The following is a 13,354-nucleotide window of genomic DNA, read 5'->3' as shown; positions in this document are numbered from 1 at the left end:
TCTGGATATACCGTGCGAAACATGAGCGGTATGCGCACCCGAATCTGAAGTTAATTTCTGACACCTGCATCGCCATTTTCGTGGGGAGATGTGGTTCCCTTTTCATCGCCAGTGATAGTCCCCAGCTCCAGTGATGCATCACTTCATTCGTTCCGCTAAAGTATAATGTAAAGCATCCTTCCTCCTTTTTTTTTTTGGGTTTGACTCCGTTTTTCGTTCCTGCAACATCGACTCACGTCATTTTTTTCATATGTGAAGCTGACCCATCCCTTAGGACATCTTAAATCCCTGCAATAGACTGTCTTGCAATAATCTACCTTGTATTCTTTTTTAAATTCATTTCATGTAAGGAGAAAATCTGTGGTTGAATTCGCGGGAGCTCCCCCGAGACCTTCATGTAAATGATGGTCGGAGATAAAAGATGTGTGATGTGCCAAATCTGTGTGAAGTTTTGTTATTCATTTACAACTGTGGGGTAAGTCAAACTTTTTCTCTTTGAGTTCCATGTAGGTACCAAATATTGTGACGTCCTGGAGTTTTGCGGAAACACTTAAAATACGATCGTCCTAAAATTTTTTCCTCATTTTGTTTTTTTATTTAAGTTGGTGGTTCATGTTTTCTAACAAATTCGAAAGAATTAACCACTTTTCCACCACACTGTTAATGTTTGATTATAGCTGTAATAAGTGTTTAATAAGTGTACATGGTTTCATTACCACACACTATGTATATATAATGACATGGTTTTTACTATGTACATGATTAATTAGTGCAAAAAAAAAGCTTAAAAGTAATTTTTTAAAAATTCTCATACAACACTGTTTTATAATAAATGGAACGAATTAACCATGTTATACAAGGGAGGCCTGTGTATGTAATGAACAATAAGCAAATTTGATCAGGTCCATCTGTTCAAAATATCCTTTGTAAGATAAATTGATTGCTTGTGGCCTCAGGTCAGGCTGCAAAATTGCTACATTCATCAATATAAAGTCAAAATCAAGTTATTATATTAAATTATAAAAGGGACAAATGTGTTTTGGCTAGGTTGTCGAATAAAAAAATGCCCGCTAGTATTTTTTTATCAAAATATTAAATGACTTTTTGGAAAAAAATTGATTCCCTTGGAATTGAAACAAGCTATGCTCCACTTCAAAGAAATATGCATAGAAAACTTGAAAAATAATAGTTGAAGTTAAGTGCACCAAATACTAAACTGTACGAAAAAAATAGGAGCTAAAATTTAAAAGGTAAAAGCAGGGCTTTCATCTCGATTTGCAGCTAATCTGCTATCAATAATAGCAAATAGCCAAATTGTGAAGACAATGGCTATCCCAATTCGGTTTCTTTTGGAGGAAGATCTCACAGCTGATGAGTCCGGTTTCATCACTTTCTGTGTTCTCTTTCTTATCAATGTGTGCACTATCCATAGGTAGATAATATAGACCCACGAGCACCTGCCAAGCACGGATAAATTTGCTATAGATATGTGCATCACCTGATAATTTTAAATTAATAATATCAATATTAAACTATGATTACCATCAAAATAGGTGATTAATTAATGAAAAAAGTTCCCCTTCTGCTTTTATGGATACATGATTGAATGCAAAAGGCATTGTCTCACTAAAAACTTTGTCTGCACATGTGTATTATTTTTCATACCTGCAGATAGTTTTGAGTTTTGTGCACAGATACTTTATATTTTGATCTTACGATGGCACTATCATTTATGTGCTATAATTTTTTCAATATTTACTTAGTTTATTAGATTAGCTGCTTTTGCATATATATGGGCTCTTGGTTTGGTCTTTTCTCAATTTCCAATATGTTTAAGCATTTATTGTGTGTGTATGTGTGTTAAATTTTTAGGCTTCTATACAAATCTTGTGTCAAGGATAAATAAAAATGTTAAAGCAAAGATAGAATGTATGCATACCATATGTCGAACATAATCTGCTGTGAATTGTTTAACAGGCTTTACAAGCTGGTGATCTGACACAAGAATAACATCTCTTTCCATTATGCCAGCCCTTGGATTTATTTGCAAAGATGATACATACTTATGACACACATGAAATGAGTGCTGCATAGCTGATAATTTCCTTACAAAATATATGTCTTTCAATATTGGACGAGCAGCATTGTGATGAACAGCAGGCTTTAAGAATAAATGGATAGTTAAAACATAGCAAACCTAAGACTAGTTTTACAAAGCAGTTCAGTGAAATGAGAAAAAAACATTAATACTTACACAAAGTGAAACAGTATCCCTGTACAAATCCAATTTTTGCCAGCTTGAAGGGATACCAAGATTATCTAAAAATGACAGCAGAACCTCCAAATCAGAATCGATCTTAGTAAAAAGTCCATTAAAACCCATGAGTAGCATTTGTCCATGATTTAAACCTAATAAAATATATAAATGGTAAAAACTGCATGGAGTAATCAAATACACATTTTTAACAATTTCTTCTTGAATTCTGCATTTAAAAAATGCATAGATTTGCCATTCAAAACAACAATATCCATGATCTTTTCATGTTTAGAATACATTGCAGTGAGTTCTGGGGAAAAACTCAGCAACCAATATGAATGAAAGTTATGAATATGCAAGGACAGTTCTATGCAAGTTATAGTATGAAAGTTTAACGCGAAAAATATTTAAAATAAAACTGGGTTTAATGAAAATATTTCTGAAGGTTATGGGAAAAAATAATAATACTTTTTGCACTTGAAAGAGAACTTCCGGAAATTAAATTATGAAAAAATAAGAAAGGCTTTATCTTAAGACCACAAATTAAAGAACTTATAAAACATAGATATTTTAAATGAGCACTGATACACATGAATGTATTCCTTTCAAGGATAATGTAACAGAAAACTTCTTTTGAAACAAGAAATCTGAAAGTTGGAGAGATTAGTGAATAAAACACTTTTACGGAGTTTTTCCCCAAAAACTTAGGACCTCAGTAGCGATGAACATAATGGGCGATTCTATCAGGATAGGATCACAGTTATGAAAATCGCTTTATAAGAGGAGTGAGGAGCAAGTATGCTAGCAGATTATTGCTGGACTTCATAATAGGATCTTTCAAAAGCAAATTATGTCGAACATGCCAAAGTCAGACCTTTTGTAATAAGGTGAACACTACCTCATTTCCTTGGTGTAAATGCCACTATTATAAATTATTACAGCACTGTGATGGAGAAAAATGGTTTACATTTTTAAGCTCAGCAAGAAAATTACAACCAAGAGCAGTCAACGTCTTAAATGAAAAAATATTTTATCAGTAGATCAATGTTACCAGAGATTGTCTAACCCTACATTTTTAAAACAACTTCAATAATTTTAGGGGGAGAAAAACCACAGGTCACCCCTATTTCTGAGTAAATATTTTACTTACCATTAGGTTTATAATGCTAACACTTAGATCTAAATAGATAAAGTAATGACTCTCTACATCCACCTAAACTCAGAAGTGGCATTCATTCAATCTCTCTTCAATACTTTAGTTCAACCTCATTTATTTGTACTAAATGGGTTCAAAGAATTTGAAATGAGTGAAAATGCGAATAATATGGGAAGTATAAGTTCAAAGAATACCAGAAAAATTGTTTTGTAGCAAATATTACTTGAAATTATTCAAAGACAAAACGCTATTGAACAATTTTTTAACAAATGATTTGTCCACAGTCCTCTGGTTAAAACATATGTCATTTCAACAAAAGTTGTAGTATGAAATCAATTAATCAAACAAAAAACCCCATCAGACTTCAGCGACATCTGTTGGATTTTTAGGCAACTTTTAACTATAAACATCAGATAATTTATTTTTAAAGTGAATATTCAACAAAATTGAGTTCAAAAGTGTTCGAGTTAACTTGAAAGCGGATTTATTTCTTCCCAAAGAAAAGTGTTTGAAAAGATATTTTAAGTAAAAAGTGAAAAAATATGAATCTTTCTTTTCAAGAAATATTACGTTTTAAAACAAGATCACATGAATATAAGTTGAAGATGTTTATCTAGTACTAACTAAATCAATGTAAAATTATATTGATGAAAAAAATCTTGTGATAAATTATTCCAATTTTTCGCAATGAAGCATTTTCAAAATTATTTAAGTAATGTAACTAGTACAAACCTTCAATAAATATGAGTTAGTGATATAGAATATTGATTATTTCATATTTATTGTAATTTGTACATTAAATAGCAATTTCAAACGAGCTTGAAAAGAAGTTTGTTGTTTGAAAACGTATGTGGAAATGTTTTGGTTATACTGTTTATTTTTCAGAAGAGGGGGGGGGGAGGGAGTTTGGTTTAATTTCTGCTTTCAATTAGTAAAACAAATCATTGAAAATTTGGTTCTGAATTAAATTATGCATAACATTATAAAATTGAGCATTACATCTGATGAAGAAAACCATACTGTCTATTAAACATATGAACTATGCTCAATGAATTGACACAACAAAAAGTTATTTTTTTTATGTTGAATTATGCAAAAATTACATACTAGCTGCGTGCCCGGCGTTGTACGGGCTACCTAAAAAATGAAAGAGACGCCCAGTTGATGTTTTTGTAGTACTCTGATATTAGTTTCTAACGCGTTAAGGAATAAATAAATGCGCGTAATGCAAGGTTTGCAAAACACCAGTAAAACATATTTTTGGCAAAAACCTCATCAACGTTAATAATAGTTATCAATGATATAAGTTATCAGTATTTTCAATCCGCACAAAAGATGAAAACGTATGCAATATCAACTATAATCTGTGCTCACATTAAACTGAATTACATCTGATAGACTATATCGAAAATATTTATGCACAAAAACAATCCCCTTAAAAAATTGCTTTAATCGGTGCACTTTCATTGTTTACGCTCCTGCCGATGACATCACAAATGACGAAATGCCATTTACTGTTGCCATTCACAGAGCAAAATATTTAATTCGCATTTATACTGACGTGTTTTGGCAACAATATGGTCGATAGCAAGCGTAGAGCGCAATATTTAATTCGCTACTTGATTATCATAACGTGGAAATGCGATAGAAAGATGCGCCAAAGTGCATCATTTGTGACGTATAAAGACCACGCGTTGTTTGAAAAATCGGACATTTTAAAAAATTAATTAAAAAATAACTGCTAGGAAAATAAAATTATTATCTGGATCCTTGTTTTTTTGCTTATTCTATCATCAATTTCTGTGACTAAAAGTAGTACTCTTGTTTGAAGGAAACAACCCCATTATCAAAATCTTCCCACCAAGATTTATATCAGTGGGAAGTGTTTGCCAAGATTGTCCACACGAAAACAGGAAAATTCACATTCCAAATCAGTACTATGCAAACTAATAATAAATTGCATGTAAATCACTCATTTACTTTACGACGTGAAATAAAACTTAAATGCTTCATTTAATGTATTTGTGATGATTCCCTTAAGTATTTTTGGTCGAATGCTCTTGAAAGAAACATTACTTATTTGACTTGAAAAAAGTCTCAAAAAATCACGAATGAAACAAAGACAATATGAAACGTTAAATTAGCAATCAACGGAAAGTTGAGATGAAGCACTGAAAAATAATTTGAATGGAGGAAAGCCTTCGAAAATTAGGGATTTTATGTTGAAATCCAAGCTTCATAATTAATAGTTTTTAATTGATATCTCCGCTAATTATTATCGGAGGATTATGTTAAATAGCCAAACATGAAGACGGAAAGATTAGGAATCCATCGATACCTGGTTCGATGGTCAGTTCACTGTCATTTGGGAGAAGAAGCTTGGACATACATAGATACATAGGTACGCTCAGTTTTTAATTATATAAGAGATGTTTCATCACGCACAATTGATAAATATATTTATCAGTTACAACCGAAACTGATGAAAGTAGCGATTATTTCCCATAATTATTACCGACCCAGTCAAAGCTGGGTATTTTTGCTAGTTTATTAATTTATTTATGGAAACATTCAAAAAACTTTTAGTATTTTTCTTTCTTACTTTAAAGTTGAACTCAAAATTAGTTATTTTTTAAAAGACATATTCTAAAAACGGTGAATAACTAAGTTTAATATCTTTATTTTATTTATTTATTTATTTATTTATTTTGCAATAAGAACTAATAAAAAGAATAAAAAATGCGTAGAGATACAATTATTTGAAAGAAAAAATATGTAGAAAACCTATCAAATGAAATTTTAGCCATGAAACTGATTGTTAGTATCAATCAATATGCATAAAAAATTTATATCATTAAGAAATAGGTTGTATGTTAAAGAACAAGAAATTAAATCAATTAAAAGCACATTGAAACAATAATGAATTTACCAGGAAAAACATGGCAATAAAAAATTTCAAAAAATGAAAAGACGGCAGGTTTATAAAAATCTTTATATGAAAAGCTACTATCCAGTATTAATAAAATTCCCTCCAATTTTTTTTTTCAAACAAAACTTTTGCTTCTTTCAAAAATAAATAAATGAAAATAATAATAACAATTAAAACACATAAAACAAACCTGTTAAAAATGTAAATGGTATTCAAATGCAAGGAAATTTAATGGGGAAAAATTTCGCCATATAAATAAATAACTAAAAAACATGAAAAGTTCCACAAACTTTTAAATTATTTGCTTAAAAATAAATTAAAAAAAAGCCATTCAGTAACATAAAAAGTGACATTAAAATGAAAAAAAAAATTGTTGAAAAATCAAATTAAGCTATTTAAGAGCTAAGTAATCCGCTAAATCTAAATTAAACAGTATTAGGAAGCACCTACGTTACTGTAATGTGTAATCCAGCCAAAAATCAATTAAAGTGTAAAAAAATTCGTCAAATAAATGTATCAATTAATTAAAAAACAAGATGCTTTAATTTTTCTTTTAAATTTTTCTTTTACATATTTTTTTCTTTGCCTTCCTTTTAGTAAATGAGTAAATTATGCTTCTCAAACATATTTTCTCCTGTTGTTTCTAAATAACATTTTCCAAATTAATGCTCGATAGAAAAAAAATGCAGAATTAGAGAAAAACTGAAAAATGTACCCTGTCTTTGGTTCAAGAAAAAACACTACTAATAGTTTATGACGAATTTCTAAAATTATTGATCTTGCTGAATTTCTTTGAAAGAACACGCCGAGCCTGCCCCCCCCCCTCCTCGCCATGCTATTTCAGAGCACCGTGCTATTCCTCATATTTACCAGGGGTGTTAAACCCTAAACGTATACTACTATTTCTAAGTTCCACAGCAACCTTTATAACAAAAGAAAATTCAACTTAAAACTTTAGACTTAAACCAATAAAAAAAAAAGCTTACCTGAAATTTGGGGCTCTGTTCGCTGCATCAAAGATTCGAATTCATTTCTCAATTTCTTTACAGTATCAGAAACTCTATTTTCCCCAACCTACAACAGAAATGTTCAACACAATGTTTCATTACATAAATTTAGCACAATCACATGTTTTATTACACAAGTCAAACTAAGGATTTTTTTTCCTTAATGATTACCATAAATGGATTTTCTCAAGAGGTTTGAAAAGTTATGTAAGTTGTGGGGAAAGGGGGGGGGGTTAGAAAACATAGCTTTTCTTTCTTTTTTTCTTGTTCTCCAAGTAATTTAAGTAATTTAACCCTTGTGAAGCTTACTTAAACAGGGTGATGACAGCAACTGTGAAAAAATTTCCCTAATTTTGCCCTGATTTTCACCAAATGTCTCTAATTCACATTAACAATCTCTTTGAAACCTATTGCCCTGTTTAGAATTGATTGTGTGTTAACATAAAATGCAGTACTTAAATTCTTTAAGCCATCAGTTTAAACTATAGTTTAAAAAGATTATACTTTTTTTTTCAGTTTACTATTAAAGTAATAATTATAAAATCATACCCAGCGAACTGCACTGGAATAAAAAAAAACAATTTAAAAGTATATTGAGTAAGCTACAAGCAATTATTATAGGAAATTTAAAACAAATACTTTATTCATAGTACACATAAATTATTGAAATCACTCTTAAATATATTAAAGTTGCCCGTCAAGGTATGACAGGTGAAAATTGCTTCTACACTTCTACATTTTAACAAAGAAAATCCCTGTTAGATGATATTTTGATAGTTGAAATTTTAAAACTAACTGCAGTGGATTAACCCTAAACTCCAGTAGGTAGTGTTAATAGTTGACTATTTTGTCATTTCTTTACTCTCCCAAAATGAGAGTCTTACCAGTAAAACATTCAAGTGACCGGATCCAGTTCAACCTTGTTGAAATAAAGCATTTCAATGCATGTCGAACATTACCAAAAAATATTATAGCATTATCATGCCATGGCGCAAGTTTCATTGTTGATGACGTCAGCGTTACTCAATCATTCGCTAAAATCTATATGAGGATGTATCTAATTATGATACTAAAACGAGCTGATGTGTGCACACATGACTATCCTTTATGCCAATTTAATAACAGTGCCTTGGAGTAAGCAAAGAAACTTTAAATATTTTACCCCAAGTTTGTTGCGAACTGAAGCAAGAAAACATTTTATACTGAATAATTTTCCCAATTTTAGATATTTTAATGTGATTCAGTATTTTACTCTATAAATATCGCTAATAGTGGCCAAAAGGAAACCATGTTTAAAATAAAAAATGAAACCGCCAAATCCGTTGCCAAGTTAGAAAAAAAACTAGGCGACTAAAAGTTTGGCAATTTATCGCCAAGTGTTTGCCAAATTATAACACCACTTGAGTTTGCATTGAAATTAACAATGATTTCCCCCCAAAAAAGTGTAAAAGCCCTTTTTGGAACACCTGAATGCAAACAAAAGAGAAGGTGCACAACTAGACCCCACCAGGAGTCTACGTTCCAAATTTCAACTTTCTAGGACATACCGTTTGAGTTATGCAAGATACACAGGCACATACATACAGACGTCACAAGGAAAATCGTTTTAATTAATTCGGGGAACGCCAAAATGGATATTTCGGGTGTTTATAAGTTCTTAGGCATATATCCATGCGTGGTCGGGTTGAAAAAAAATTCAATATTCATTCGGGGGTGAGCAAACTGGAAATAAAAGCAGATTTTTGGCTGAAAATGTTTTTGTGAATACAATACTTCCTTTACTTCATAAAAGGAAATAAAAATGATACTGAAGGAATTTTCAACTAAATTTTAAAGCAGTACAACCATTGCTCAAAGAATAACCTGTAAAAGTATAGCAGTTAATACAATTATTCTAAGGTAATTAATAGACATATTTATGGAAAACAAATTGAAATCTTTTGACATCCATTCGTAAGGAGCTATTCTCTAATCAAGAATGAATGTTTTAATGAATTAATACAGCACTTTAGCTATTAAAAGAATGATAATGATACTTTCATTATGCACACAAGGTAAATCAATTTCAAATGATTTCATTATTAATGCGGAGAAATAATATTGGATTATTTTTGCAACAAATAGCATTAAAATGCACAAAAACAAATTTTTAAAATAAAGAAGTAACTTGATATAGAAATAAAATAATTTTTTAGGTCTGAAGAAAAATTCTTTGTATAATCCTAAGCTGCAGGTGATAATATGACAGTAAGAAACGAAGTTAATTTTGATTTTACATACAATTTTAGGAACCAAATTAAAAATGGGAAGAAGCAAATTTTTTAGGCTGTATTCAAAATTAATCTTAAGAGTAAAGATTTCTTCTTGAACTATATTTTGACTATAGTGCACTAATTACTTCAAGACAGTGGGTAACCGCAAGAGCACAAAGTCAGCAATCATTGCAAACGATTAGTGCATATGGAAACAGATTCTTCTTCATAAGTAGGGCTGTTTATTTAACGAAGCATGAACCACAAAAAAGGGAAATTCAAACCCAACATAAACAACCCTTTCCTGATTGATAAAATTCCCCTACTAATCCCTGATTTCCCAGTTTTGTCACCATCCTGTTAATGAGCTATAGTTTTCTATTCCCTCAAAATTAAATAAACTCTGCAATAATTAGAAAATATACATACCTGCGTTTTCAAAATTAAACTTGTAATATTTGATTCCAAATCTGAAATTAATTTATCCAAAGGAACCCCACAGCGAGCAATTATTCTATCCAGCTTTGCTACCATTTCGATGACAGATGGTTCAAGGGCAGTTTGAATTGCTTCAGGAAGAATAATATTTTGAAAATGCCAACTCAAATCCTGAAATATTGTTTCAAAGTGAATGAATAGCTAATCATTTATAAATTGCAGTAAATACATTAATACATATAAGACAATAATGAATATTAATAAAAATAATATTCATCATTGTCATCAATAACCTTATTCAATTTTTCCACCAAATTATGTGCAAAAACTTAGCACAACAGTATGTCAGAAGCAGTTTTTAAACTATTATCCAACTGATATATCATGCATTAATATGGTATATAGACTTAATAAAGTTCTAAATTTAAACCATGCCACAAGAATCCCCTTGAGTGAACTTGGTTATCATAACCCAACCAAGCATCGTAACCCAGAGAACAAAGCGGAACATCTTTTTTTTTTTGCAATTTAAAACATTTCGCCAAACAAATAAAAAGATACAATTACATTGACAGTAGCTCTTACAGGCAAAATAATCCCACAACTCAATTGCTGATTTTTCACCTGCTGGTGGGGGGGGGGGGGAGGAATTTTATTTAAAACAACTAAAATATAGAAAGTTAGCCAAGGAGATACCATAACTTATTTCTTTAATTTTTCCTTGATAGAGGCATTCTAAAACTGCACTTCAAAAATTTATTTTCGTAATATTTCCAGGGTAATGTTTTGGCATCGCCTGCTCACAACACCATTGAAAGTCTTCTAAAACTGCTCTTTTGAAACTTCACTTTCCAAAACTAATTGGAGGAAAGTCGTTGAATGCATGCCTTTCCCTTACACTACACAGATGTTTACAATCACGTCTTTCAGACTTACATTTTGAAAAATACACTGAGGAAGACCTCCAAACTCTCCTACCATCACTAAAGATCGTCAAAATTGCCTTTTTAAAAATGCAGTTTAAAAAAGTTTCCAAGCAATAAATTCGAACCCGATTCCATTTTTTAGCGTTGTATGGTGGCCTACACTTTCGTTTCCGAACCACAATTTGAAAAAATTGCAGGGGCCCGGTCCCTCAAGGGAGTCCATCCCTGAACCTAACCTATCAATCAGCACTTCCATCTTTTTTATATAATTAATTTTAAAAAATTCCACTTTTTCCCTTCCCCCAGCAGGAAAACAATGTAATTAAAAAACACAGTACATCCAGAACAAAGAGGAAATCTTGCTCCTCCGTGTGAAAAATAATTTCACTATTCAAAAGCTATTGTTTGAAAAAAAAAATAACAGAAAAAAATCCCTCGAAAATTCAAAAATCCCCCCCCCCCTTCCCCGATCGAAAATATTTTTTTTAACTAAAATGCAATAACATCCATTATAAAACATAAGAACTATTCTTTACAATTTAAAATATTTCATCAAATAAACAAAAACATTTTAAATTATATTAACAGTAGCTTTCAAATATAAAAAATTACCAAAACCCTTATCGTTCATCACCAAACACATCAAGTGACTTCAGCTACTGTAACCCAACTGATAACTTAACTAAAGGCATTGTATTTCATAATAAAATCATGATGTATAGAAGAAAAACAATGATACAACTTAGTGGTCAGGTTGTAGCGCCCCTTGAAGATATCAACTGATATTTATCAATTTCGCACATTAACTGAGATTAAAGACAACTTTTAAAAGCTATTAAAAGTTTACGTGAAATCTCCCCCCCCCCTACTAGTTTTGGGCTTGAATTAAACAACATGATTAAACAGCAAAAAAAGGTTTCTATAACATTTGCTTATAAAATACAGAAATAAAACATTTAACTTGCAAATAGTAAATAATAAGATAAAAAAAACAAGGAAATGTATACCTCTAAAGCGCTAAAAACAACATGGATTAACTGAACCCCTTGCAAACCTGCCTTCAGTTCTGGGTTTTTTACCTATAAATGAAATTGTTATCTTTAGGTACATGACATTTCAAATCTACAAAAAGAAATGAGAAGGCAGTAATGAGAAAAATGGGTAAATAAGAAAAGGATATGACATACAACACTAGTTTCTAACAAAAGCTGGATGTACTGCGCAACATTTCCAGAAGTACTGTAAATCTCATCCAAAAACCAATCACCATTCCAAGATGTTAAATCAACCAATCTGTCCCCAGATGCTAAAAAATATGAGTTAAAGAAATATTTGTGCAAGCATAGTGAATAAAAATACATGTAATTATCAGGAGATGTCAAAGAGGCTATTATAATTTGTTTGAATAACAAAATTTAAAACTTTTCAAACTATACAGTACTCCCACAGATAATATGGAATTCGCAAACCTACCATTAAGAGGGGTCAATCTGAATGAGGCAACTGAATATGCAATTTCACATAGGCATATGCAACCGAAGCATATTTTTTTTCAAATGAAAGGAAACTAAAATCAGATCATAAATACAGTTGGCTCTCTATGTAACGACATTCAAGGGAACATAAAAAATCATCCTTAAGTAGAACGCGTCCTTAAATAGAATGCTTCAAAAACTACAGAGGAGCATCCGGGACAGTGAAAAGTTGTCTTTAAAAAGAAAGTTGTTAAATAGAGCATCGTTAAATAGAGAACCAACTGTATTAACACAAACTTGTTTTGTTTGAATCAAAACAAAATAAAATTTTCATTAGAATGCAATAACAATCAAATAGTCTCATGTTATCACAATTCGATCAGCCTCGATCTAATAAGTGGAAATTTTGATGCAAATAATTTAATTCTTAAAATTTTATTAAAATATTACATTTAAATGGTACAGTAAATATAAATTACGAAATGTATAATAATTTTCGGATGACAGAAAAGTTTAAGCTTAAATTTGAAATTATACTAACATATAAGCTAAGGCAAACATACAATTTTGAAAAAATTGATAAAAATAATCATTTTATGATAGCTATACAGAATTCGGAGAGAGTCACATTGATATTTCTGGTTTCTACCTTTTCTTCAAACAGGTAAAAACCCAAATTACATAAGTACTGACGTGTTACAAAAACTAGTCAACATTCATTTGAGGAAGAGTAACAATGGAAATTGGGGACATAATGAAAAGATGGATTAAAAATTAAAACAAACCTCCAGCTGCTGTTTCCATCATAAAAAGTTGTTTTCTAATAGTACATAAAGCTTCACCTAATACACAAAGGAAAGCTTGGTGGCTTGCTTCACCAGCTTCTAAAGAAATACAGGAAGCAGATTAACAAT

General features: G+C 30.9%; 1 protein-coding gene across 1 annotated transcript in view; it reads right to left on the bottom strand.

The window, feature by feature from the left end:
* The window catches only part of LOC129216614 (serine/threonine-protein kinase SMG1-like), a 248,709-nt gene that overhangs the window by 59,690 nt on the left and 175,665 nt on the right, over positions 1–13,354 (bottom strand). The window contains exons 58-64 of the mRNA XM_054850834.1: positions 13,226–13,324; positions 12,156–12,271; positions 11,973–12,044; positions 10,031–10,210; positions 7,329–7,416; positions 2,255–2,409; positions 1,940–2,161 (exon numbers count right to left, since the gene is read on the bottom strand). Coding sequence (XP_054706809.1) covers positions 1,940–2,161; positions 2,255–2,409; positions 7,329–7,416; positions 10,031–10,210; positions 11,973–12,044; positions 12,156–12,271; positions 13,226–13,324 — 932 coding nt within the window. The remainder of the gene's footprint in view (positions 1–1,939; positions 2,162–2,254; positions 2,410–7,328; positions 7,417–10,030; positions 10,211–11,972; positions 12,045–12,155; positions 12,272–13,225; positions 13,325–13,354) is intronic.

Source organism: Uloborus diversus, chromosome 1 (genome assembly GCF_026930045.1).
Source record: "Uloborus diversus isolate 005 chromosome 1, Udiv.v.3.1, whole genome shotgun sequence".
Taxonomy (NCBI): Eukaryota; Metazoa; Arthropoda; class Arachnida; order Araneae; family Uloboridae; genus Uloborus; species Uloborus diversus.
Note: the sequence above shows the minus strand (reverse complement) of the source record. Positions and strands in the feature narration are given on the sequence as shown.